A 27,987-nucleotide genomic window follows, 5' to 3' on the forward strand; every position below is an offset into this window, starting at 1 on the left:
TACCTTCCCTGCTCTGCTGCAGAACAGAGGATGCTTTGGTCCACGTTCATCCCCTGGGTGCCAGTCACAGGAACACATACCAGCCTTTCAGACCTTTTTCAGCCGATTTTCAGGATTTCTAGAAACACACTCTTGTTGAAAAGCTGCTGAGCACAGAAGAACAAGCCACATCTCTATAGAACTTGTTTTAATACTTCTTTATGGCTAAAAACTTAATTTTTCTATTTGAAACAAAACTTTCAGCCATGAGCCCTTGTTCTGCCTTATCTCCGGAGAACACTGTTACGTGGCAACCAACTTCACAATACAAACTCTTCAGCATCTGAGCACATGGTAGGATTTCCACACTGGACCCTTTTTTGTGCAATCAGCAGAAGTGCTAAACACCAAGACAGGGGCTGTGAGCACAAACTTTGCACTGCCTTCAGGCCCAAATAGCTTCTGTTCAAAAGGCCACTTCGTTCAGTCCTGTCAGCTCTGCACATCTGTGGGTCAGGAACCATGCCTGTTGCTGCAATCTGACACTGCAGACAAAACATCCTCCTAGGGAAGACCTCTGCTGTGAGTAACAGTGCCAACAAGGATCATGCCTTGTAATCCAAACTGTCAATTCTCACTTGTTTCCTCATGTCATGACAGGAGAGGACATGAATAGAATGCCCTGCTTGTGACAAGATTCATTACACTGAGCATCAAAGGAACCTGCAAAATACTAAGTCTTTCTCTACAATTCTTTACCTGCTCTATTCATTCTAATCCCTGCACACACCCACGTTCTACACAACAAATCTCCAGACTCTGGGGAGAGAGGACTTGATCAGAAAAGGGCTGCTTAAGACAGTAACAGGGCCACCAGAGCACCTCCTTACTAACTATCCCAAGCACCCATTTGCTATGTAACCAAGGAAGAAAGCATGTCAGACTTTAGCAAAGCTGTCTTCAGCAGCTTATGGAATACTTCTCTTAGCCATGAAGCAATTAACTGCCAAGAAAGTGCTGAGGCAGGCAGAATTAGGAAGCTATAACAAATCAAGGCTATAATACTACACCATTTACATTTAAAACAGCTGAATTGCTTATAACTCAAAGTGCTGTAGATGTTTACAGTTTCATTTAATAAAATCTTGATGTCTTATCCCTCAAGCAGGACAAAAAAAGAGCCTAGTTTCAAAGCCAAAATGAAAAAAGACTCAAAAAAAGGCAGAGCTCTCTATAAAATCTTGACTAGGTGGTAGTATTTGCCATCCTGAACCCCCAACACACCCCCAAAGTCGCTGTGCAAATTCAGAACCACTAAAGAATCACAGTTACCCCAGATGTTCTTCACTAGCTTGTAGGGAATTTGAGTAGATGGATAATATGGAGATCACTGGGTTCAGCAAACACTTTCACCTGAAGACATGGTTACAAGTTGTTTTAGCTGAGACTCCTGTGCTGAAATTGCTGCTAATTGCTCAGAAGATAATGCTAGTTAACAAGCAGCATGCAGACCCCACAAAATGCTCTTAATTTCTGACAGGCACACAAAGTACAGAATAAATGTTTAAGAAAATTATAAAAGTGACACCTGTACTCAAAAAACTCATCCTTATACAACCACCTGCATTCAGATGTGTGACATGCTGTGACCCAACACTGCAAGTTCTGACAGTTCCAATGGCCTCACTCACCTTCACTGGCACAGGAAAACAGGACAGAGGAATGCTGGCTCCCCTCCCAGCCCCACAGAGCCGGCCATGCTGCTCCCAACAGTGGGAATGCTGAGGAATTCCAAGATTCAGGTACTCAGGGAGAGCTGAAGCACAGCTGGGGCTTATGCTCATATGGCAAATTTATCTTTTTAATGTAACTTTGATACCAAGATTTAACACATCTTTGATTTTATTGGCAGATACTGACTGTATTTGCCTAACCTCTGAAGTCTGCTGATTGACAGTGTTAATGAACTTTTTTAATGGATGAAGAGGGAAACGTCAGCTTTTGGCTCACTTTCAAACACATTTCTTCACTGCAAAATACCCTATAGCTCAATCTGCTTTTCATACAACCTAAGAAATCTATTCCTTATTGCGTTGCTAATAACTGGTGGCATACTAAAGAGAACAGGAGCTGGACAGGAATACTTACTGAGGGAGCTACTTTATTTCCTGAAAGGAAGATGTTTTCTTCCTTTCTTTAATTTGAGCAGCCTTGATACGATCTCAGAAAATCCCAGAGAGAAGTTAAGCATTATTTCAAATTAATTTCTCAGCTCTTTCTACACCAAAATTTACCCTGAGACTTTTCAAGACAAGCAGCTATGCTAACAAGAAGAAGTCCAACAAATGCAGCAAAACAACAAACCATGCAGAGCAGCATCTACAAAGCCAGCCCTACATGAGTTAGACTCTCCACAAAAGAGGACAGAGACATCAGCCTTTACTCAAAACAGGAGCTCTGTGACACAGGACAAGGACATCAGCCCTGCTGAGAGGCAGGTTGCACCTCGCCGATGACACCTGAATGACTTCTAATCTGGGATGCAGGCAGGGCAGGTCACATCCTCTCCTCACAAGTGAAGAGTATCTTGCAGTGACATAGAAGTGACTGTAGTCACATCCATCTTGCTCCATTTGTTTACTTTGTTATTATCTTCTGCAGTTTGTCCTGCACTGAAAAGGCTTCTTTTTCACACCTTAAGTTTTATTTGGACTTGGCATCCACAACTAACAGAACAGACATGTACAATGCACATCTCACAGCTCTGCTATAAGAAGTTCTTACTTTTGCTGAGTATCACATCCTCTCCTTTTACCTCCACTCACATCTAACTCTCCTGTTGTGCTTATGTATGCTCATTTTTATCCTCTTTTATCAACTCTTGAAATAACAGACAGTTTGAGAAGTTTTGCACATCATTATTTTTCTTTTAAACCAAACTAACTTTTAGTAGAAATGCAAATGGATGAGCAGGATTAAAAGGGTGGGTTTAGATATGCCAGGTTACAAAGTGCATTCACATTAATGAAGTAAGACTGCACTAATCTCCTAAAAGGATTCAAATGCTGCAACTAGAGCAATTCTGTGACTTAACGGGAACAAATTAAGAAAACTTCCCTAGCAGAAATTTATATAGTTACAAGTAATTATCTTCTACTCTGAAATTCTCCAGTACAGCACACTTTCACAAAGAGTGTTCCTATCAAATGCTCTATTTATGAAATACAGGAGCAATTGTTTCTTGGTGAATTGCATGCTGTCATCAAACTGATTAACCCACAGTTCTGCTTTGCTGAGACAGGCATCCATCTCTGACAATAACATCAGGAATCACCAATCCCTATCTGATGAGCCTATCATTAAGTTAGTATGAAAGCCTAAAAGATACAGACTTTTAAAAGTACATGAAGAGAGGGAGAGGGGAGGGGGGAGAGGGGAGGGGGGAGGGGGGAGGGGGGAGAGGGGAGAGGGGAGAGGGGAGAGGGGAGAGGGGAGAGGGGAGAGGGGAGAGGGGAGAGGGGAGAGGGGAGAGGGGAGAGGGGAGAGGGGAGAGGGGAGAGGGGAGAGGGGAGAGGGGAGAGGGGAGAGGGGAGAGGGGAGAGGGGAGAGGGGAGAGGGGAGAGGGGAGAGGGGAGAGGGGAGAGGGGAGAGGGGAGAAACAAATTATACCCACAGTTTAAGTCAAAGGAAGATCAAGTTGTAATACTGCATTGCTGAATGAAGTTCTTCTGTGCTGAGTAAATCAAAGGCTCAAAGGCAGCATTTCCATGGACATTCTTTTAGGGCAATAAGGACAAGTATGGCAACAACTGCTGCACTATCTGTAAAAACTGTGTAAACTCAAACCAAATACCTGAGGCTACAAGAAACTAAGCTTTGCATTTGTTCTTCTTGTGCATAAGGAAAATGTGTGTCAAGAAAATGAAATGTCCAGAGCCCACTGGACAGCTGCTGCCATACCACATCCCTGCTTGCACCTTCCTCCTGACCCTGTGTTGCCAGGGCACAGCCCAGGTTCCCGCAGCACAGCAAAGTGGAGCCTGCTCCAAGCCCACAACCAGGGGTAGTGCAGCGTTCACTGAACTTCTGCAGCACTCGAAAAATCAGTGATGGACTGAGCTTGCTCACAGCAGAGCATCTTCTGAGCATTTTAGAACACATTTTCAAATGAAGCTTGTTAGAGCTCATGACAAAAGGCGGCAGCAGTAAGACAGCTAGGGACAAAAGGATAATGTTTGGGGCCTGTTCCCTTAAAAATCGATGGGTCTTTCAGTATGGAGAGTGAGTTCATAAAACTAAGCAGGCATCACATCATCTTATTACACCCACAAGACTGCAAGTCTCTCAAGAGAAGATCTAGAAACTCTATCATATACTTAAAATTTTGGGTAATGCGCTGCGGGGGAGTCTCTCAGTTTCCTCTTCACTCTCTCCTTAGCTGCCTCCTTCTGCTCATACAGCAAGATCTCTTAGCCTCCACTTCAGGCTTTCTCCTTCAAAACTATAAACATAAAAAAACCAAACAGACAAATCAGCCAACCCACCCCCAGGCCACCACCTTCCACCAGGCCTCCTGCAAAGGTAGCTTCTAAAGGTTTGGAGATAGGATCTATCCTGAGAAGCCCAAAAGCAAAGCCCTGTGGTTGGTAGCTGGTGTAGCACAGAGCACTCATCTCCTTCCACCCGACAGATTTGGAAGCTCCACCACCCTGCAGACAGACAGATTACCAGCTCAGATTGCTACCAGTTCAGGAACAACACCATTCCAGAGCCAAGTACTGTATGGCCTTAAATGGAAAAGATCTGAAATATTCAGCAGGTCAGGAGTACTATCCATTTTTGTTTATTTAAGCATATAAAAGGGTAGATTTAGATTTTAAAACCTCTCTAGAAATATGAGATAGGAAAGCTTACTGTGAATGCTTTTGAATTTCAGTACTCTGTGATAAATGCCAGTTATAAAACTGAGGGAAGAAGCAGAGATGGGGAAGGAGGAATTAAAAAAAAAAAAAAAAAAAAAAAAAAGAGGATGTGGGGAAAAAGAATCAATCTTCTTAATTTCACCTACTATGAGCAGAATTCCAAATAAAACAGGTTTATCAATCTCCTTAATTTCACCTACTATGAGCAGAATTCCAAACAAAACAGGTTTGGTTTTCCAGCCTGGAAAATCAAAGCACTTACTTTGATTACAACAGTAAATCCTGATGCAACTGAACCCACTATCATCTCTAACCTAGAGATCTGTCGAGAAAGGAACCGAGGGTCAGCTGAGCTCATGGTTCCTTTGCAGAAATTATCACTGTCTTGCAAATACTTCTCAGTCTTTCTATTCTGCAGCACAACTCATTTCCTCATGCAACACAGAGGGAAAAGATTACTTTCACACAAGAAGGCTGCCTGGGAACCAGCCCATTCCATTCCCTGTGGAAAGAGCTCTATAACCTGTGACATTTCACAGGCAACACAATACTGACTGCATCCACCCCACCTTCCCAACAGCACCGCTGCCTAACAGGCCACACAACCACCAGTGCTGAGGACTAAGGCCATGAAATGATATTTCATTGTTTCTAATGGGTGTAATAAGGAACAGACTGGAAAGAAAGATGTAACTCCTGCAGCCTGAGCCACTCAGCAGATTAACATGGTTAATTTTATGCTTTTCAAATAATATAATCAATACAACACATCAGCCATATCTGTAACCATACCATGTATAATTCCATTTCTAGCCTCCTGAGAGTGTGTCGGTATAGTTGAGCTCACCCTAGTGCACTGGGCATTTTCTGCTTGAATTTTAGCCTGGCTTCCCAAGGAAACAAGCTTACATGACACACTGACAGTCCTCCTGTCTGCCCAACCCAGCTCCAATGGCTACTAGGACCATGGGACACTTGCCAGATAAAAACACTCCAGTGGCAGTGGCCACCCAGGCCACCAACATGAACCTTCCTCTGACCCAGCCACCTGCTAGACAAAGACACAGGGGGGAACCTGAAGGGAAACAGGGTCAAAGGCAAGTAACAGGCATCCACAGGAGAAGAGTCAGCTTGTTCTGGTGCTTGTGGAAAAAAATTAGCAATAAACAGCAATTTTCCAAACTTAGGAAGACATACATGGTTTACAACAGAAAAAAATATTTCAGTCACATGCAACCTTTTTTGTTAACTGAAGGCAAGATAACGCCTTATGCACTTCAATAGCTAGCTGTACCTTATCATCACCAAACAAAGGAGCTTACTCTAGGTTTACACACAGGACTAATAAACTGCATGCAGTCCTATACTGTGCAGTTCATTAGCTGTAAAAGTAAAAATCCCTCGATGAACAAAACACCTTAAACATTTAATAATTTAAAAAGTGGGTAAAGCAAAGAACAGGCGCACAAATCAAATAAATACAAGACTCCTAATTCAATACAGCACACATATTAGCTTTTGAACTGACAGTTCTCATATTTGGGTATTTTAAGAGGAACAAGGCAGGCAAATCACTTTGAAGGAGTTACTTTCAGAAACAACTGTCATAAATGACCAAGGGCTAGAGGAACACTAGTTACCGTACTGCCTCATTTTGTGTCCTATTAAGAACACCGTCTTCTCAAGCAGCCTGCATGACTCATTTTCTTGAAACTGCTCTGCAAAGCACAACTGCAACACTACAAAGGCACTCAGGCCAGGCCAGAAGAAATCCTGGCTACACTCACATGAGTGTGCTGGCAACACTGACAAAGTAACCTCTGCTGAGATTTAACTGGTACTACAGTTGAAAACAAAACCTATTCCAATATGAACATAGTTTCCATCACATCGATGCAGGAGGAGGAATTATTTTTTGCTCCAACAAGTAAGGCACTTGACAGTTAAGATGAATTCAGCCATCTTCTGTACACTCTATACAATCAAATTTGTTTGCCCCAAATCAACTCAATTTGGACAGACAACAATGCAGGGAAAAAAATAACCATCTGACACTGTGATTTAAGCACAAGTGAGTGAGCCAATACTGCAGAGTGAATCCTGACACTCCAAACAGAGTCTTCCAGAGCTGTGGAGTCCAGCCAGCAGCCAAGAATAATATTTCAGTGGTTCAGTCGGTACTGCAGTAACCATGTCCTGGAGGGGTTTCCATAGCCATAACCACAGAAGTGACTGCACATTCAGTTGAAAATAGTAAAAACAGACATTTAAAAACCTGTAGTGTGTAGACATCTTAAAACCAGTTTGAAAGGAGGCACAGAGGGGCTTGAAAAATGCACAGATATCCTCATGGATCTTGCCCTTTCACCCGTTTTTATCATTTGTGCTGATGACACAATGACTTGAAATCAAAACTTCCTTCACTAAAGGAATTGCCTGCTTGAAACAAAAAAAAAAAAAAAAAAAGAAAGGAAAAACATCAGAACAGCTGAAAGGAGATGAGGAATCAGTGACACCAAAGCCTGACAATAACCCCGAGCTGCAGTGGCAATCCAGGCTCCTGAAGCACTGTTATTTTCTACCTCCAGCACCCAAAGCTGGAGACACTCTCCTGCATTTCACATATGATTTCCACTTCTTTCCTGATATAAAACAAAGTATCACACATTGTACTACAAAGAAAGAAAGAGCTGTGCTGGTCCAAGCAGCTTTTTACAGAAGAAGAAAAAAAAAAAGAATAAAAAAAAAAGGGGGGGGGGGGCGGTGTATGGGGGGAGAAAATAAAAAGTATAATGGTCTACAGCTGCCAAGGGCAAGAGGTCACATCTGAGGAGGGGAGGCACAGCACACGCACTTCGCTAGATTTTCCCTTAAAAGAATGTCAATAAAAACCACTGCCAAGACTGCTGGAAGCAGAGGAACCCGCCAGGCGCCGAGACACCGCGGGCCCGCACGGTCCCTCCACACGGCCACAGGCGGGCCCGCGGCCCACAAATCGCGGCCGCTGCCGGCAGCCGACCCCGGCCCCGCCGCGGCCGAGCCCCGCGCAGGCCGCTCCAGCCCCGCAGCCATATTAGGAAACGGCCCGGAACCCTGCTACCGCTTCCCCACCGCGTCCCGGGAGCTGCCTCCGCGGCACGAAGAAGAAAAGTTCGCGACGCCTCGGCCGCGGCGGCCCCGCCGGGGAAGGACGGGGAGCGGGGCCGGGCACCGGGACAGCCGGCCGCGGGCCTTCCCCGTCGAGCCACCCACCTTCTTCCGGGGCTGCCATTTCATCATATTTGTAGAGCGGGGACGTGGAGCATCAAGGTCGCGCTTGGGTGCTGACGGCGAGCGCAGCGGGGCTGCAGCTGGCGGTCATGCTGCCCGGCCCCGCCGCCAGGCCCGCGCCGCGCCCCGCCGCGCCCGCGGGAGAGGAGCCGGCCCCGCCGCAGGGGCCATGGGAGCGGGGCTCGCCTCGGCCGACGGCCCCGCCGCTGCGCCCCGCCAGGCCCCGCCAGTGCCGGCGCTGCTCACGCCCGCGGCCCACGGGGAGCCGCAGCTCCCGGGCGCATCGTGCGCGACCGCCCTGCGCCGACTGGGGGGCCAGACACGGCCCGGCCTCGCCGCTCCGCTCAGCCGCGTACGGAGGCAGGGGAGGGGCGCGGGCACCGACAGAGCCCGCCCGCCGCCGGGAGCCCCCGGACCCGCCCCGCCCCGGGCCCAGCCACCGCCCCCCGCCCCGCCCGCCAGAGGCGCCGGTGCCGCCCCCCGAGAGCGGCGATGTGTCGGGCCCGCGCCCTCACGGGGCAGCGGCAGCACCGCCCGTGCCCCGCAACCCGCCCGTTTCCGTCAATTTACAGCCAGGATCGGCAGCCCGGGGCGCAGCCGCTGGGCCCAGTACGACCGCACTGCCGTGTGCCAGGGGAAGCTTCGTGTATCTCAGGATGGCAAAAACTGCATTTCTGACAGGATCAACGGGAGGTTTTGAACCCCTCCCCGAGTAAAGACAGGCACCAGAAGCAGGGAAGCGGGGGCTGCGCGGATACACCTGTCACCAAGGGGGACGAGCTGCTCAACCCCAACTCCCATTCTCAGTGATCGGCATTTCTGCTACACTTAAACTTGCTGCTGTTGAAACAAGAAAAAATGTTGCCACTGCTTTCGAAACCTCAGACGTTATCCAGCATAAAGGCACTATAAACGCCTGCCTGGTATCTGAAGGAAACAGCAAACATCATTCACCCTGAATTTCAAAGTCAAGAGTTACCTGAATTCTTTAAGATTAAAGAAAATGCAGTAGAATTTTTCTTTTGTTCTCAATCTTACAACACGATGCAAAACACAATGAAAAAAATCTGAAAGTGTCTTTTTCAAGTTAAACTTCGTCAAAAACCTAGAATTATTCGATGCACTACCTCCTCTCTTGCATAACCCTTAATTTTTAATGGCTTAAGGTCTAATACCTTTTTTACACCTTTAAATTCTCTCTACTCGACCAAAGTGTATCACCCAGAAGCAATCACATATACTGGAAGTAGAGAACAGCAGGCACATAATGATTTGGAGTGATGACTTGATCTTAGGATGCAGACCTTCCTGTGAGCTCGTGGGACTGACTGGTGGTCTGAGATGCCAGCAGTTTAACAATTAACAACACAGCAGGAGGGATGCAGATCAAGCTCCTAACAAAGTCCCTTGCCAAATTCATGAAGCATAATAAAATCAAATTCTTTTATTTCTGAATTTATTAAAGCAGCTTTCAATTAATTACAATGATTCTGTGTCTCTGGCTTTGCCTCAAAAGAGCATGCTGAACACAGCACCACACAACTGCTTCAAGAGCAAAAACAGCACACTTGATCTGAGCTACTGCAACTGCTAAGTAGGTGTGAACTTCCAAAGTGAGACAGTATTTCAGTAAACTAGTCTAGTCTAGTAGAAGGAAACTCCCTTGAAGTGTAGTAATCAGAGCACTGGAGCTCTAAAAATAATTTCATTTGTCCAGATAACCAGAAATGGGAAATGCTGTTTTATCTCTAGATCTTAATTTATGACAAATTCTCATGCAATCTATAATAAAAATTTACTTCCAACCTCCACAAAGAACGTGCTTTGGGCACATGATCTATCATTCCTGTCTTAAAACAGAAGACAGAAGCATGAAGTTCAGCTAATGGTGCTGGTGTCACAGGATTATCACAGTACATGCATCAGAGAAAGCGCACAGGGTGAGAATCCAGCAGGCTAGGAAAGCAATTCAAGGTCCTAAGGGCAAGTTTTCACAAATTATGCTAGTCTTCTGGTCCATTTTCCTCTTGTTCCTGTTGCATTTTGCCACTGGACTATAGCATTTGGCCCTGCTCTCTTGATAATAAAGATTGATTGCCCCGTGCTGTGTAGCAGTAGCATGGATTATTTTCATTATTAGGTTACCTGGGGTTCACATCTCAGCAGCTGACTCTCTTCAAAAGACTGAAAATCACTTCAGAAAATACTTTGTTTAGTCAAGCAGAAAAAGTTCTTTTCACAGGGGTATAATCCAGGCTAAAAAACCAAGGACTGGGCTTTGCAAAATAAGGATATACTTATCTGGAAAACTGCTCCTGACAGCAAAAGCAGCTGAGAAAAACTGGTTACTTAACAATAATTGGAGTGTTGCAGCATGATCTAGTTCAAAGAGATGCAGAACTGAAAGGAACTGCAGATAAGAAAAAGGCCTAAAGCATTTACTATTGGCAACTGGATTTATGAAGCTGGTGAGGCAAGGGAGGGAGGTGGTCACACAGGCCAAATTATCTGAGGGCTGTAGGTGCCTGTTCCTCATTACCAATCAACCATGAAATGATTAAATAGGTTAATACAAGATAATCTGGTTGTGATACAGAGTCCTCTCCCAGGTTCTGCTACCTAGGCTAGGACTTTAGGAATGGATTCTTGGAATGGTCTCCGTTCTGGTCAGGAGGAACACAGGACACTGCACTGTGTGATTTCTCCTTGTGATTCATCTCCCTGGCTCCCAGGAACTCATTTGTAAATACTTTCTTCAGAAAGCAAACCTAGGTTGGAGTAGTGTTTGCCTAAAACAAGTGGGGTTGGTTAGACCATACAGTCTGCTATGAAGAAAGTCAACTCTATCCCTGTCAAACCCAGTATACTCCATATCTAGCACTTCTACAAGCAAGATGTGTGTAGAACATGAATAATTTCCAGGTGTCCACATGAAGAACTAGAAAGAATTCTGTCCACACAAGAATGAGTATACTATTAACAGAATAACCATTCAAACTCAGCTGCAGCAGGGACCAACAGTGTCAAAATACAGGCAAGAAGTAACTAAACGACACTGATTGTTCATGGGCACACATTTAAGACAATGCTCTAAAATACACAGAAATCCATCCAAGGCAGGACAAATCCTCCTTTATTTGCAAGGGAAAAGCTAATTATATATAGAACCATGCAAGACAGGCATGGGGAACTTTCAGATCAGTAAGCCTAAGGGTGAAAGTTTCAGTCACAAACAGAATTTTTTTGGCTAGTAATCATATTCATCAAGAGAAGCATGTATTGTACAGCAATGTAATGCTGTGCCTGTGAAATATTTATGTGATACTCTTATGGCAAAATGTGTATTTCTGTAGTTTCCTGGATCCTAAATTTTAACTGTGTCTTACAAAGGAAGGTGTTTGGTTCCAAACAGTTGATTGTGGCTGTTATTGGCTTAAGAAGCTTCAGCTCTTTCATTACATGATTCCAAGCAGAAAACATTGCATTTGGCACCTGTTTCTAATTACAATTTCTTCCTCCCTTTTCCATAGCAAGCACAGTTATTGCTGCTATGGAGACACGTGTAACTTAGTCAAGATGTGGGTCAAAGTAATACTTGGGAGGCAGAGATTTACCAAAAAGTATCCTTTTTGCTATCTGTCCTTTCCCAGAGAAGGGTCTTCTCCCAATCTTCCCTTGCTGACTTCCATCACCATCTGCTGTCTTGAGTGAGAAAATCAAAGAGCCAAATAAATCACAAGTGCATCAAACCAGGACAATCAGATGACTGATCTGCCCCTCACAATGGGGGAATCTGCATATGCCACCAGAGAGCCAGCTGGGGCACACAGAGGGACTGGCATTCTCCAAGGGACAGGCCCAGTCACCTCCTCTGCAAAGATCTTCCTGCAGGTTCTAGAGGATCACAGCTTGACAATGAGGGGGAATATATCCTACCTCAGAGAACTGAAACTGCCTTATTTTTCAGAACACGCTATTTATTGCTTTTTAGTGGTAGAACTAACTGTACAACAGTCACCTCCCAAATCATTATGGTACTTTTTTTCAAAGAACCCACAATACTACAGAGAGCCAAGAAGAGATGTTAAGGGAAGGAAAGTGTTATTATCTGGACATGCTGGAAATTAATTGATTATAAGTATTACAGGATGGCCCTGTGCATTCCCATAACAGAAGTGGAGTGACATCCAGCCATTGCTGTAATTCCAGCCAAGCAGTTTATACCAAAGGAGGAAACTTCATGACGAAAGTCGCAGCATTGATAGATAGATTCTTTCTAAGCAAGGAGAAAACCCAGGCAGCTCAGACTATACCTTTTTCCCAGCAAGATCATCTGAGACTTGTAATCAGCTTAGGTTCTTCTTCCCCACATTTTGTGGGTACATATTTTCTTATGCTATGAATACATGGATACTCTCATCAAACTGTAGTTGAACAGTGCTACCCAGTTTTAAGAGCTTTTGGTTTTTTGCCCTTAAACCCACGATTCTTCTGTACCTCTTGCTGACTTCAGGTTTTTTTCCTCGACACTGAAAAGTTACACTGATCTACTGCCAGCTGGTTACACTACAAAGACTGGCAGGTGGCTCTTAGTGCAGAAGAGAACAAATAAATACTTGAGAGGAGAAGACTGGCAGTAGGAACCAGAGAATTTAGAAATAAATATTTTTATTGTAGGTAGCAGAATTGAAAGACAACCACAATTTCATTCCATGTTCCAGTATTCTCCATATTCCCTCACAATTCCAAGAAATGTTCACAAATGCTGTAAGTCTTTGAGGAAACTCTCCTGTTTCACACACCAGTGATTTCAGAGAAGATGCTGTTGTTCATGTATTTGGAAGCTGCTCTTTCTTCCTCACCTCCCTACCTGTTCCATTCGTTGCCAAGCAACTCCAGCCATTCTGCAGGACCTGCATTTTAACCACCAGCAGCTTAAACGATTACCATTCACTGAAAAATACATACTTAAGACTGAAACCAGACACAGCTAAAATAGAAAAGCATACTTTCCTTTAGCACTTGAATAATTTTGTGGGAACCTGCGAGGCTGCATTTGTCTGTAGGCAATAGATCACAGAAAACCAGAATGGCTGAGATGGGAAGGGACCTCTGGAGGTCACTTCATCCAACCCCCTGCTCAAGCAGGGCCACCCCAAGCTGCTGCCAGGACCATATCCAAGTGGCTTTTGACTGTGTCCAGGGAAGGAGACTCCATCATCTTCTGCACTTCAGTTTGTGCCCTTTACCACTGGTCCTGTCCCTGGGCACCACTGAAAAGAGCCTGGCTCTGCCCTCTTTGCCTCCTCCCCTCAGGCATTTATGTGTTACCTAAACTAGCACGTGTTAAAAGCACTTCAAAAAATTTTGCAATAAATTTTTTTTTCAAGTACTAGAAAACCCCAGTAGGTCACCCCTGCTACTTCTAATCAAACATAAAGCAGCACCCAGCAATAAAATGTACCTTGAAAACAACAAGAATGTGTCTGCCTTAAGACAGTCATCTGTCTAACAGAAATCTACAGGACTTACCAGGTAAGGAAAAAAACCCACAAACTTCTTTAACAAATACCTCTTCTGGAGCTCACAGGTTTCTTTGGAAGAGGAAGTGGGGGAGGAAGCTTTGTGACATACTCTGCATATGAAATTTGTCCTGCTTTTCAGGACACAGAACATACTTACTAAACTAAAAGAAATACAAGGTTTCATTTTAAAATATTCTTTCGTTTCCTCTGAAAGGGTTACACAATAAAACCATTGTATTGTAAAAGATCTGTTTTGTCTATTCAGAATTTCTCTTCCACACAGTGGAAACGTAGGTACGTTACACCAGCCATCCTACTCCTGAGCCCCAAGATACTCAACAAAAGATCCTGTAACTGTCAGAAACAGCACCTATAACTCTCTAAGGTGTCTTCTCTTACTGATTTACAATGATAGACAGTTCTACTGCTGAACTTTCTGGTAAAATGTGGAAAAAACGTTTGTGTCTGTTGTGTCTGTTCACATATTCAGTTGGGACTGTATGAATAAGAGATGTGACACAATTCATCCATATGCAGTATCATCTTCTCCCCAAACCACAGTATGCTGAAACTATACAGCAGCCCTTTCACTGTTACAGCATTATGAGAACAGAAGAAAGGAATAAACTGAACTTCTGTACAATGACAAAATGTCTACAGACACACAGCCAACACGGTCTCAAAAACAATAATCAGATAAATCTTCAGAAAGATGTTCAAAGAACAGCTCTTTTTTTAGGTTACTGTTAATGTGAAGAATAACTTGTCATTGCCATGTTGGAGATAACCATTTTAAAAGTAGGAAATCACCTTGAGGTGCTGTAAAACTGAACAGCATAACTGAAATCATTGGAGCAGGGACAATTTGGACTCTGAGGAGTTACATCCAAGATTCTTAGAACAGAACTGAATAGTTCCAGTAGGAAGGGATCTACAACAATCATCTAATCTGACTTGCTGTTAGAGAAGCACATCCAGTTGGAGGTTTAACTTATATTGCCCTCATTACTGACACTACTGTCAGCCCAGGTCTCATTATCCAGGAGTCTTTGGGGCACAGCACACCCTCAAGTTCTCAGAGCTGATTCTTTCCAAACAGGAGTGCTCTCTAAGGGACAAGCAGATGTAGCTGTAGTCTAGTACATTTTACCACCACAGAGGAGAGTTTCTGAAACAGTTTTATGTAGCTTCATTACTTTGGACAGTAAGCTTTGGAGAGCTCATCAAAATCATAACTTCAGAAACAAGGCAAGTCTTAGTTGGCTTTGTTCAACAAGGCAGTGGCCAGCACACTTCTACATGACAAAACACTTACTCAGAACCTGACTTGCAGTGACATTTTTCAGCATGAAGCTGTGAGAGTTTTTAAGAATAACAAGGACAGCTGTCATCTCCAGCCATGGCTCCAGCTTAAAAATACAGAAGATCATAGATGCTCCAGTTAATTAATGTGTTCAAGTGTCCAGCAATGAAAGAACACAAGACTTAGAAACATACTAAAATTTTTCAACAGAAGGAGAATAGTCATGCAGCAATTTCCATCCAAGCCTGACAGGAAAGGTGAGAGCTGAACTTTTTGCAAGACTGAAAAATTGGAAAATATTTGGCCTGTATCCACCTAAGTGGTTACTGATGATAAAATACTGATTTCAAATGCTTTTCAAAGAAAAAATTAAGCCATCCAGTTAAAGGATTTAAGCGGAAGTTTATTACATCATCTATTTTGGCAATTATCCTCTTTTCTTACAAAAAATTTGTTATAGGTGACCAATTATCAGGGGTGATCCCACAGCTGACCCAAAAGAACTAGGTCACTGATATCCTGGCCTCTTAAATAAGTCAGTTAGCTTGCTTGGCCTTGATTCTTCTGACATAACAGACTAAAACTGTCCGATCAATCTGGAAGCATACCTCTTAAAGATCTTCCTTCTACGGAATGAAGAATAGAGCAAATCATGTATCTTGTATATGAGGAAGAAAACTCCTTTCTGATGTCACCTGTTAAAAGTTTATGCCCTGGGCCTGAAGTCCAGGATAGTCATGTCTATCCAAGCACAGTCATATTTACAGGACTGTGCTCTTCCTTACTAAAATGCCACAGAACATAATGTGCCTCCTTAGTTCTCCAGCTTGAGAAGCACCAATGCATACTGCTGACACAGTGTCTCCCTCTGCCATTCATTACTGTTTGAATGGCAGAAGTGCTTGGGCATCCCAAACAGGATGGAACAAGAGGAAGCAGATCCCAGCTGTAGTCCAAACTCAGCAGAATGATTTTTACTGAACTAGTGTAAAATACAAATCTCCCCACAAGTCACAGATTACACATTCCTCTGGAGCAATCATCTTAAATTGACCTTTCAAAATCAACACAGCTCCAAAGATTCCAGAGTGGCAATTTATCGGTGTAACTGTTAGAGACTTGTTCATGGTCTTGTACACAGACCAGCAAGATTACAATACCATTAGCTAGCAATAATCCTCTTAGCAGGAAAAATCATCAGTAAGCATATGAAAGAGCATCAGAAAAAAAAAAAAAAATCTCAAGATTAAAATGCTGTCCCGTTCGGATAAGGAATTCCTAACTTTCTGTTGCTGCCTTTCAGAAGCTCTGCTCCTCCCTTTCATCTCTCAGAGCACATACAAAAAGGAAGGAGGAACAAAACTAAATTTAACTCTCCGTATCTTGACAATCAGGTAAAACAGACTGTACTGAATACAAATGTTCTTTGACCCCAAAATTTAGAACCAAATTGTATTTTCACCCTGAAGTACAAACGCACTTAACCCCACCTTTGGTTTTATTGCATGTGATGCACTGTTGAGTAAGAGATTCAAATAATACACACATTAACCTGTAGAGAGCTGGGCATCAGTAAAGACAACAGCAGCTGACACCAGAAGCCTCTGCTGTAACGGTGTGACCACTCACAACAGGAAATAAAAGTGGAAACTGGAGTGAATGGATTCCTTTGATTCTCATCTGCTTCAAATAATTCATACTACAAAGATCTAGATATGCTTTCTGAGTTAAATAGGAGCTTCTCAGAGCTCACTTCCGAACAACAGAGAAATGCTGAATAAGCCTTCTATGTGGACTACTCCCAAGAACAGAAACCTGGGGCTCAGGAGTGAGAAACCCCACAGAGCACACTTGCACTCAGCAGGTAGTGTGGCTGAGACCAGGCTCAGTACTGGACATTCTTATATCATTTTTTAGTATCTTCATAAAGATGGTTTTTCCATTTTTCCAAGTGCGTTCCAGTACACGCATCTGGCAGCACACTGCAGTGTGAACAGTATTTACTAGCTCTCCGTGCATATGTTATGCATCCAATGACATCATCCACTCTCCAGTTTGCCAAAGCTCAGTCTCTACTGCACAGACCACCAAAACAGAGCCTCAGAAGCCCCACTGGGAAAAAGGGCTAGCTTCCAACCCAAAAGGTTTTCCCCTTGCAAAATCTTATTTAATGCTTCATCTGTTGTGCTGTGTTCTCTCCTGCTCACACCCATTCTATTTCCCACCTAACTTGAAAACATTTTTCAAATCATTCTGAAATTGCTTATACTTTATTCTGCCTGTAAACTGTTCTCTTTGCACTTCTCTGAACAGAACATGACTTTTTCCTTTTATTCACAGTGGGTTTTAACTTTGTAAAAACCCAAAACCTGAAAAATCCATATTTCCCAAAAGAAGCTCCTGTATTTGTCCTTTTCTATAGGTAGTAGTAGGTGAGGCAGTACAGATTCATTGTTCTCTGGAGATGAGATCTTTTGTGATACACATTGCTTTTGTCATATCACATTTTGTGATACACAGCAGCAAGTAAGCTCTCTAGCATGCTTAAGAATATAGGTTTTACCTTGTAAGGCAAATTAGAAGAAAAATAATTCAATTCTCTGTAATGTGTGTTCAGTCATAATGAAATCTTTCAAAACCTTTAAAATTAAGGCAGACATATACCAAGATCAAAGGACCTAACAGACCATGACTTACATATGCACCTGTGATGTGGAAAGCTGTGGACTCCAGAAGTGCCACAGGATTAGACAGTTTATCCACCTTAGGGGCTTATCTCTGACAGCACTGACATGAAGATGTCTACAGATCAAGGCAACTATAAAGCCTTTGCAAGACACTCATCCAGCTCCTGGCAAACTTTTGAGACTTCCTAAGATACACTTGAAAAGTTACAAATCCTGCACCTCAATAGTCTTCTCATCTATGAATTTATCTAATGAACAGAACCGAAATACTTCTGCAACATCCTATGTTAGCATATCCAACCATGCAATTCTGGATGTGCATTTCTTCCTGAATTTTAGTTCTATATCTGTTTTCATGGCAAGTTACGACTGACAGAGTTTCTACTGAAGGTTTAAAAAAAATTCTCCTGTGTGATTTTAGAGATGGAGCACTAATGTGTTTAATTAGAATGCAGTGCAGCAGCCCTAGATTGAGACATAGCCCACCATGATTAATTTCCCTGTTTAAATGGCTACAACAAAATAGAGGGGGCTAACAAGGCTGTCATATAATAGCTGCGTCCACCCACTTTTCTCCAAGTGCCTGAGGAGGTATTCTCCTTCACCATATTCTTGACTATCACTGTGACAGCTGTGGATAGTGTTGGTACAAGTTCAATAGAAGTTAAGATTAATTCATCACCTTCTCTATTAGCAATTACTCTTGTTCATTTCAAAATAAAGGTCAGTTTTATTTAGCATACTTATCTTTCAGATTAGGGTCAAAGTTCCAAGTACTACTGGTTATTCAGAATCAAGCATTATTTATCTACACAAAAACTGAAATCTTCATAGGATTCTTATTTCCCAGATAGGTTTATAGCCATGTCCAATAAAACTACTTCAAAAATAATCTCAAATACTTTGAGATGCATCAGCCAGTTCCCTTAGCTCACTCATAGCTACAAAAGTAACAAAAATCTAGACTTGAAAATGTATTTCCTTCATCTTTACCTTTCAGAACATATTGAAGAGATATTTGACTATGAAAATTATCTGAAGGATATTTGGAAAGCAGACTGCAGGTTAACCTACAGCTGCCTGAAGTTCATTGGCAATATCTTGAGAGCTGGCACTTTCTGTAGTTTTAAGATGTCCCTAAGGGGAGTCTAGCCAACCAACACGAGGCACAAGAAGGTACCACCCTTATGCTCCTCCATCACCACAGCCAGCACACTGTGCTCCCACTGCACAGGGCTCAGCCCTCTTCCCAGTAAGGCACTGAAATTTAAAAATTTCAGTTACAAAATCTCTTCCACATCTCAGTCAGACAATTCTGTCCTGAAAATTGTACACCTCACGCAGATGCAAAGTCTCTATGCTACATATGTGCTTTTGGTAGCATGTTTGGAACTAGATGGTTCTTAGAGGTCCCTTCCAACCCATACCCTCTATGATCTGTGATTCTGCTTTCCCATAAGCTTGGAATAGACACTTGAAGTTCACAGAGGGTCAAATTTTGTATTGGTGTGAACCACAGAAATTTCATACTAGTCCTCCAAAGGTTTCCAGTAATCAACATGCCTGCAACACATGGCAGAGGCCTCCTCACTGTCTATAAACTCACAGTGCGTGCAGTACAGGCATTGCTGGAATGCAAATAGTTCTCACATGGTTATGTTATTTCTGATATAGGCCTGTCCATACCACTTACTATTACTGAAAAGTACTACTAAACCCTACTTACATCTCCCAGCATCTGCCAGAAAGCTGCAAGCCACACCAGCTCCATTTTGTCTCTTCCCTTTGCAACAGATCTAATGAGCAGATGGTTAATTTTTGTGAGGGGGGGAATAACAAAATAACAATATAACAAATAACAAAATAACTCCTGTTGGTGCAAGTGATTGGGGGTGCTTTAGTTTCTAAAAGCCAGTTGTTTTGGACATCTGCTCAAATTCCTGACTGCAAATTTAGCTGTTTCTGCATTACTAGAGAAATATTCATATCCTGTATTTGTTTTGAAGTAAAATAAAAACCTGTTAGGTATTGTTCAAATGTTTTTAGATATTTAGCAGTTGGAAATATTCCAACACTAACAAAGCTTTCTTGTGCTTGGTTCCTGTGTACTACCAGCAATAGAGTCCTTGTGCCTTCTCTGGTCACAAAGTGTATGTGTTTTTCCATCTTTATTATTAGCACCTCATTAAAGACAGCAGATGAAGTTCCTATGCCACATGAACTACTTCATCTTTGGGGTGAGTTTCTCAAATACAGTCTTAATTGAACCTAAATGCTACACAATATTTGAAGTGTGAATTTTTGGCAGTGTTGCTGCTCACTTCTGTAGACCTAACAAATGTACTGGCTCCCAATCATACTTTTTCTCAATTCAGCTTAAGAGGCTAGGGTTTCATGCAGACACTGAGGGAACATAGGTTCACCAAAGTAAGGGAAAAAAATAGGTAACACACTTCCTGTCTGTTGTACTGTTCAGATTTTATGAGTTCGTAGCAATATGTACCTATTCTCAGAGGCACCTGAAGTAAACCATAAACATCACATTCTTTGTCTTTACTGTGACAAAAAAAAAAAAAAAAAAAAAAAAAAAAAAAGCTAAATGACTACAAAAGCCCCTACAGAGGCCTCAGCATTTGAAAGACCAGCTAGCTCACCACGATTACCTTAGTGGAAAAACTGCCTTCATTTTTCAGGTTAGTAGAATGAAGATATGTAGATCTGCCACATTCAGGTCGCTTCTTTCTGTTCAACAGTGCAATTTTATAAAATATGAATTCACAGAGGCTACAGTAAATTTTTAATTAGTGAAATAAAGATAGATGTTTTCATCCAAATTTTAAATTTCCCTATTTTATTAAGCACCAAACCCAACACAATGCACAACATATTTACATATGCATAAAATATTTATAGCTCCAGAAGTGATTTATTATGGTACTTAATAGTACTGAACACTTCAAACTACCAACAATAAAAATTACTTTTCAGTGATTTTTTTCTTTAGTTTAAGCACAATTTTGTGTGGGTAGACAAAAGGAAAAAGAAAAAAAAGAAGTATTCAGGAGGAGAAATTGTGTGAGATCGTAAGAGACAATAGATATTTCAGGGCTAGCACAGAGCTGCTGTCTTGGATCATTAACTAACACCTCCAATGCTTACTATTCCAGAATCAGTATCATTCTTCAGTGTAGGCCTGGTGTGAGACAAAGAACAAATGTGGGAGGGCACAAAATCATAAAGGCAACTGATTTTTTATTCTCTGGAACATTAATTTAGGCTCTTAAAAAAGCTATGTTTACTATACACACTCCTCTTATTCACATTCCTTTTCTGCTGCATTCCCTATTCTGTTATAGCTTTCCAAGGCCTTAATGATTGTACTTTGCAATACCAAACATTTCCCTCTGCAGTTAAGTGCACATATTTTCTGCTTTTAAACCTAGGAAAGTTCAGTGCAATAGCTGTCCTTTCCCAAACACTCACAGAATCCATTATTTCTAGGCACACTTTTATAGTGCAACCAAATCCAAGAAGCTGACATCTTTTATTTAGTACCCGTGGGCTATAATAATGAAAAATTTACTCCCTGAAATACAGTTGCATGCATTTCATACCCACCATATTCATGATAAAAAGTAATTTCCTTGAACATACTGGTAACAATGGTAACTCAACAAAATGTATTGACATAAAATAAACATGAGCATAGAGCACATCTGAAACCTCCAGAGTGGAACTACTAGTCCATGCTCCTAGCAAAGATTTAAATGAAGAAGACACCTTGAAGCTTGACACATATCTCTTACGGCATGGAAGAGGATTCAGGCAAACTGTTATTAAAATAAATTACTATTAGTGACTACAAACCTCAGATAACACTATGGCTCATTTCAGGAGAACTACTGAAGGCAAAAACAAGACACCCAAGCAATGAAAACCAAAAGATAATCAAGAAGCTTACATGTATTCCTGTGTGATAACTGGGGGAGGCCAAAGGTTCCATTTACAACAGAATCTAGTATTAGATTGTTTGTTTTACAGTTCCTACCCATCTGCTAGAAGAAAAGCAAAGGAGAACCATTACTTTTTATTCTAGACCAAAGAAGATTGAATTTTAATCTGAGAAAAAATAACAACAAACTAAAAATAAGATAATCCATTCAGAATTTCTGTTCTGAATTATTCCCAGGTCCAGCTGAGTGACAGGGGCAGGACCCGTGCATACACTGGTCAGCTCACTGGGGACCAGTCCAGACAGAGAAACCTCAAAGGTACCACTGTGATGGAAATAAAACCACCTTTGAGTTAGTATTTTCACACAACACTTAGAAAAATTATGAAACTGAATTGTACTAAGCTAAGAGACAGCAAGGACAGCCAGCACCCTTCGTCCTCCCTGTCACACAAAACTGGTGCTGCACAGATTGCTTGGATACATGTGTTTCAGTGCTTTTGAGTATGTGGGTTTATCAAATCTTCTTGCCTAAATATTTTGTATAATAAGTTACATTCTCCTTTCTGCTATATCTTGCACTGGGTTTTGTGTTTTGTTTGTGAAGGACAGAAGCCTGCAAGCAGAGAGCCACAATGAATAAAATACAGACTACGTACACCACAGCAGAAGTTAAATCTCCTTTTTCACTCTGAAAAAGGATGGAAAATTATGCTCAAAGTATGTATTTAATGCAGTGTTTCAAGAAGGTTCCTTTCCACTTCACATGAGACGAGGTTCTGTTAACAAAGGTTTCATCAGAGTACATTCTCTCCGTTAGCATCCAGAATAACTAGGGCTTGGTATACATTTTTGAAGAAGTCCATTAAAAATGCATCATAGAGCCATAAATTTAACATTTGTCCAAATAAAAAGTAGGTTTTCCACTAGGGGAATTGAGCAGAGGTCTGTCTAACATATAACTGCACTGTATTAGTTCTAACACGAGAAAAACTAATGGAATAGTTTTCAGTTACAGTCCTACTGAGCACATGGAACAGGACTCCTACCAATGCTCAGTGTAAGACTAAGAAAATCCATCAGATACAGATTTGGTGAGAATACTCACAAATACTGGAACACTAACAAAAAGGATGCCTTTATTATATTCATATGATCTACTGTTTCTATGAGCTGGTTCCTCAACAGTTTTAGAATGAAAAAAAATCAATACAGAGATTTGCACACCAGTGCCAACTTCTCGAAAAGCCATCAGAAATTTATAAAAATAACTGCACTGAAGAGCTTACGAATCTTGTATTTCATGTTTGGAATCTTACGATACTCTTCTAATAACTTCTAGAGGAATCCAGTTATTTGACTTCCATGAGGCAAACTTGACATTCCAAAGTGAACGGGAGAAGGAAAGAGTTAAAAAATAACTTAAATACAGAAAACTAAATCAAAACTAGAGTGTCATGACAGAAATATCAGTACTGCTCAATTTCTTTTAAACTTCAGGGGTAAATTCTTTATTATTTATTAGTGGTCAGTAGCCAAATTACTAATAATTTATTTCTGTTGTTCCACTGAACAGAAGGGGCTTTATAATTCACCCTTTGGAGCAAAAAGACACCTGTGGCAAATGGGATGTGTCACTTGCTTTGCCCAGAAGTTCAGAGAATGGGCTGAGATCCTGCCACTCTCAGAAACAGACAGCAGTGACTTTGAGAGAACAATGAATTTAAAGAAAAAATAATTGCTATTAATTTCTTCACTGTTTTCATGAGTTTGAACCATCATTAGACTCTGAAAATACCTATGCTTAATTTAGCAATTATCCCTGTGATGCATTTCCTACCTTTACATTATCCTGTACACTTCACATCCTATGGGGCTACAGGGAACTGAGGTGGCAGGAATAATGTTACTGAATAAATCCCTGTCACATGCTGCAAGGCCAGTCAGGCAAACCCACCATCTCCTACTGCCTTCATAGAGAAGGCAACTTCCTGCCTTCTCCATTCTTACTATTTTCTGTTGTCTACCTGTTCTCACAAACTCTCCATTTCACTTAATGTCCTTAGGAAATGGTAGAGGTTGCAGGTCTGTGATGAGGACCCAGTGATGTCCAGACATGCCCTGATGTGTCAGACTGTACTCAAACAAGAAATGCATGTTTCCAAGGGCATTCTTGTCCATCACAGAAAAAAGGTCCAACATCCTAGCAACCCCTCTTGTTCTTTATTGCCATACAGCCATGCATTGGCAGCTCTCAAAAGCCAGGAAGTTTCATTGCAGCCCTTGTAATCCACAACATCTAATACACTGTCCCTTGGGTAGCCAGAACTACATCACAAATCTGAAGAGTCAGAATAAATCTAAGATGCTTAACACCTAACAAAACCTGGACTATTTGCTGCAGAACAAAAAAAAAAAAAAAAAATCCAAGGCAGTTGTTAGTGATTTGATTAATCAAAGCAGCAGGTAACATAAATATAACCAAAGGAGCAGTATGTGGGAATAAGGAGCTTCCAGACACTATGTTAAAAAAAAAAAAAAACCAAACAAAAAGTATAAACAGAAAAATGCAAAAGGAAAAAAGGTGTACATATATATACTGTAAGTTATAAACACATTCTAGAATGCACATATAATTACTGTAAGACAGAACTGCTCTCATTCCATTGCTCTACATTAGTGATACTCATGACAGTCTCTGGAAGCCTGTTTTGTTAGAACTCTCATGGCAGCCATAGCCAGTTTGATGTCAAAGAGAAATAAAAAAATATAAACAACTTACATGAGATCCTAGTCACTGCCTCTGAAATATCTGAGCCCAGAGCGCCCTCTCATGTGTGCTTTGATCGTTATAATCCTGCACAACTCTTCAGCTTGAGACTGAGTCACCATTACTGTAACATTAAGAAATTAATCTCTAACACGAGGAAATTCAATCCTTGTATGCACAGAAAAGAATGAGAAACAAATCTCTCATTTTTAAGAATACAAAAATTGGGGCAAAAACCAAACAAAACCACTGTGAAGCTTAAAGCTGATCATGAAAGTGATTGGGCAACAAACTCCTAAGGGTTTGGGAAGGTGAGGAAAAGAGGCAAAATCACATATTCAGTTGTAGTCTAAAACTACTGGGTACAAGATCCAGTATTGTCCAAGCAGACAATAACAATACAAATTTCTTAAAATGTTAACCAGTGGCTACTTGCTTGACTCTCAAATAGCAGGTAGCAAGGTACCTTTTCTCAACTACACCCTTGCAGATCAAGCTGAATTCAGAATTATTTCTTTCTCACAGCTGGTCCCTGGAAAAAAAAAAATCTGCATTTGTGCATCAGATATACGACAAATAAAACCCACCATACTATTCCTACACAGTAGTATAACTAGTTCTAGTGGGGAAAAAAATGATGGCATAAGAAACTATCACCTTCCAGAGGAATTTATATCACAGCATGTAGACTGAGTAGAAAAACTACAGTTCAATTCCATACAAGGAAATTTTAAGGATTTTTCTTCCATAGACAAACAGCCTCTGTAAAATGCAGAAAGGAATACAGAAATCCTACAGTAATAGTTGGAAAATTTGTGTTGATTTGTTGCATGCTGAGACTCAAGTACTCATCTGTAAGGTTTTCGGATTCTGACACAGTAATCTGATTTCTCAGAGAGGAGCAGGTTTTCCTGTACATTTGTCTCAGAAAGACAACAGTTACATGGGAAAAGATTTAACTTTTTTTTAGGATGGCATAACTACAGTATCATCCATCTTTCCCACCCCACATTGTACTGCTGCTACTCTATGATTTCAAGAATTTACAGCTTATCTGCACAACAGCTTTCCCCCAGCAATACCACAACCACACAGAAAAAATACTAACTCTGAGAAGTTATCAAAATACTCCATGATGCTCATGATTTAAATACTTCATTAGAATAACATCTGTCACAGAAAAAAAATGATCCTGTGACTAAGACCTGGGTCAAACTTTGGATTTCAGTCTCCCTGCCTGAGCTCTTAAATATTGTCTAAAGTGTGCCCAGGGATGCTAGATCCAGAACCACTAACAGCATAAGCCCCATGGATGTGATGTAATGCTTAAGGCCAGACAGCTCAGGTCAGGTTACAGCCCTCCAGTCACCCACCCAGCTGTGCTGCTTTCAGATCCACCTAACAAGACCACCTTACATGGATGAAACAACATGGTTTGGCACTAACACAAGTTATCACTAGACAGCAGAACAAATACTCTCCCTCTCTCTGCTCCCATCTGGTAAAATAACAACAGAACTACACCACTCACTTAACAGACAGTAAGAATGCACTATATGAAAGGCAGGGAAAAAAATATGCATACATCATTACTACAGAGGGTACACAAACTTGCCATCATATTCAAGAGTATTCTCAGAAAGCAGCACTAAGAGGGCGGGTGCAGAGAGCTGAGACAAATGCAGCCCTGTAATAAGAGTGAACAAGACACGTTTATTTTGAGGTCCACTCCCAACATGGACCAAATAGAAAGCATAAATAAAATTAAAGCATAAATAAATTAAAAAAGGAGAAGGCACTGAAAACAAGAGCAGTATTACCCTTAACAAGTAAACCCATATATAATTGAAAATATGGAATGAATGGGCAAGAAGTGATGGGCTCAAACTGCAATACAAAAAAATCAAACTAAACAGAAGAAACATTTTTTTGTGAGGGTGGTCAAACACTGGCACAGGTTGCCCAGAAAGGTGGTGGACTCTCCATCCTTAGTGATATTCAGAACCTGACTAGGCAGTGTCCTGGACAACCTGCCCTAACTGACCCTGCCCTCAGCAGTGGGGCCTGCACTACATGACCTCCAGAAGCCCCATCCAACTTTAACTATGCTGTGATTCTGCAAGATGAGAAGACAAACACATGCACGGATCTCAGACAACGTAACACAGCAACTTCTAGCAGAGCCAAAAAAATCCGCTAAACAGTTTAATGCCTGAAAAACTGGAATGCATCTTTCTGCAAATGAAAGACAGATTGTAAGCCAGAAGACAGGACTGGAAAGTTTCTTGCTCGTCAAATTAAAAACAAGAGGCCTATTCATGAAAAATGTAACGTGGTTAAGTCACATTCTTCACTCCAAAGTTTTGCAAACAACTGAGGGTGGACGCTCTACTTGTAACTCATTGAGGAAGTTTCAGGTTGTTCCAGATTGTTGTTACAACAGATGAGAGTCCATGTATAAAGACACAGTCTGTGAAAGCACAAGAGGATGAGGAAATGTTCCTTTTCCTTTTTAAAGGACTGGTCACATGACTAACAGCTGGAGCCACTTAACAAAATACCAGTGCAAGCTATTTTGTTGACTTCTCCTACAGTTACATGACAACATCTAAAACACACCTGCATTTCCAATACCCAAAGGCCTCACAGCTCAAAGTCCCCCTCCTTTCTGTTCTGCCTTTCAGATATATTCTCCATCTCCAAAGCCACATTTAAATGAAGTGCCTTCATTCTTCTTCTTGAAAAATTTTGCTCTTATGAGAGACCCGTGTCCAAAACAGCAAAAACTAAGAGGCTGTTCAGTAATCACATAATATACATCCCTCCCTTTTGATTTACCATGCCTAGGATGGTCAGCTGTTAAGAGAAACTGAATAAAACTTTTCTAGAGCCCAATCAACAATGAAACAGAAAATTGCTTTATTTAGTTATTTGCTGTCTCAACAAACAATATCATTTGCCTGTAAGGTATTCCCAAAATGCAATTTAATTCCCAAAATATTATGTTATCTTTGCATTTCTCAGCGATACATACACGAAATATTCTCAAAACAGCATGTTTTACAAGCCAACCCTCACAGACAAACACCACAGAGTTGCCTGTGCAGATGCAATAAGCACACTAGTCAGTCACTTTCAGCCACAGATTTTCAAAATCTAGCCTTTTGTTAGAACTAATTTCACAACAGAATAACTGCAATGGGAGCAGACCCCATAAGAGGGGTTCATCTGGGGATACAGTACAGCAGCATGCCCAGCACAGAAAGGCAGAAAACAATGTTATTTTACTTCAAAGGAACATTGCTTAGATTTTGAACAAAAAAGGAAAAGAACAAAAAAAACCCACAACCTTTGGAGAACTGGGCTGGAAGGAAGAGGATGGGAGATCAGAACCTAAATTAATTGAAGACTCTAACTGGAAATGTAAGCTGCATGAAAATTAATATAAGCTGTATGAAAATTCAAAGTGAGGGACAACTGTGTTTGAAAGCACAAATGACCACTTTCTCCACTGTCTCATTTCACAGTTTTATTTCACAATATTTTTTGCTTTTGTTTGCCATCCTCTGAAGAAAGGAT

General features: G+C 41.5%; 1 protein-coding gene and 1 long non-coding RNA gene across 8 annotated transcripts in view; one reads left to right on the forward strand and one right to left on the reverse strand.

Moving 5' to 3' along the window:
• TTC28 (tetratricopeptide repeat domain 28) overlaps positions 1 to 27,987 on the reverse strand; it is a 101,318-nt gene that overhangs the window by 66,636 nt on the left and 6,695 nt on the right. Inside the window, exon 1 of one of the 7 annotated variants that reach the window (XM_071762723.1) lies at positions 8,154 to 8,293. The exons of the other annotated variants lie outside the window; for them this stretch is intronic. Coding sequence (XP_071618824.1) covers positions 8,154 to 8,180 — 27 coding nt within the window. The 5' untranslated portion in view covers positions 8,181 to 8,293. Of the gene's footprint in view, positions 1 to 8,153; positions 8,294 to 27,987 lie in introns of those variants that run through there. 7 annotated transcript variants of the gene reach the window in all.
• On the forward strand, positions 1,504 to 3,399 carry LOC139805384 (uncharacterized). The gene is made up of 2 exons (XR_011729795.1): positions 1,504 to 1,781; positions 3,281 to 3,399. It is a non-coding gene; the product is annotated as an uncharacterized lncRNA (long non-coding RNA).

The sequence above is a fragment of the Heliangelus exortis genome, chromosome 19 (assembly GCF_036169615.1).
Source record: "Heliangelus exortis chromosome 19, bHelExo1.hap1, whole genome shotgun sequence".
NCBI lineage: Eukaryota > Metazoa > Chordata > Aves > Apodiformes > Trochilidae > Heliangelus > Heliangelus exortis.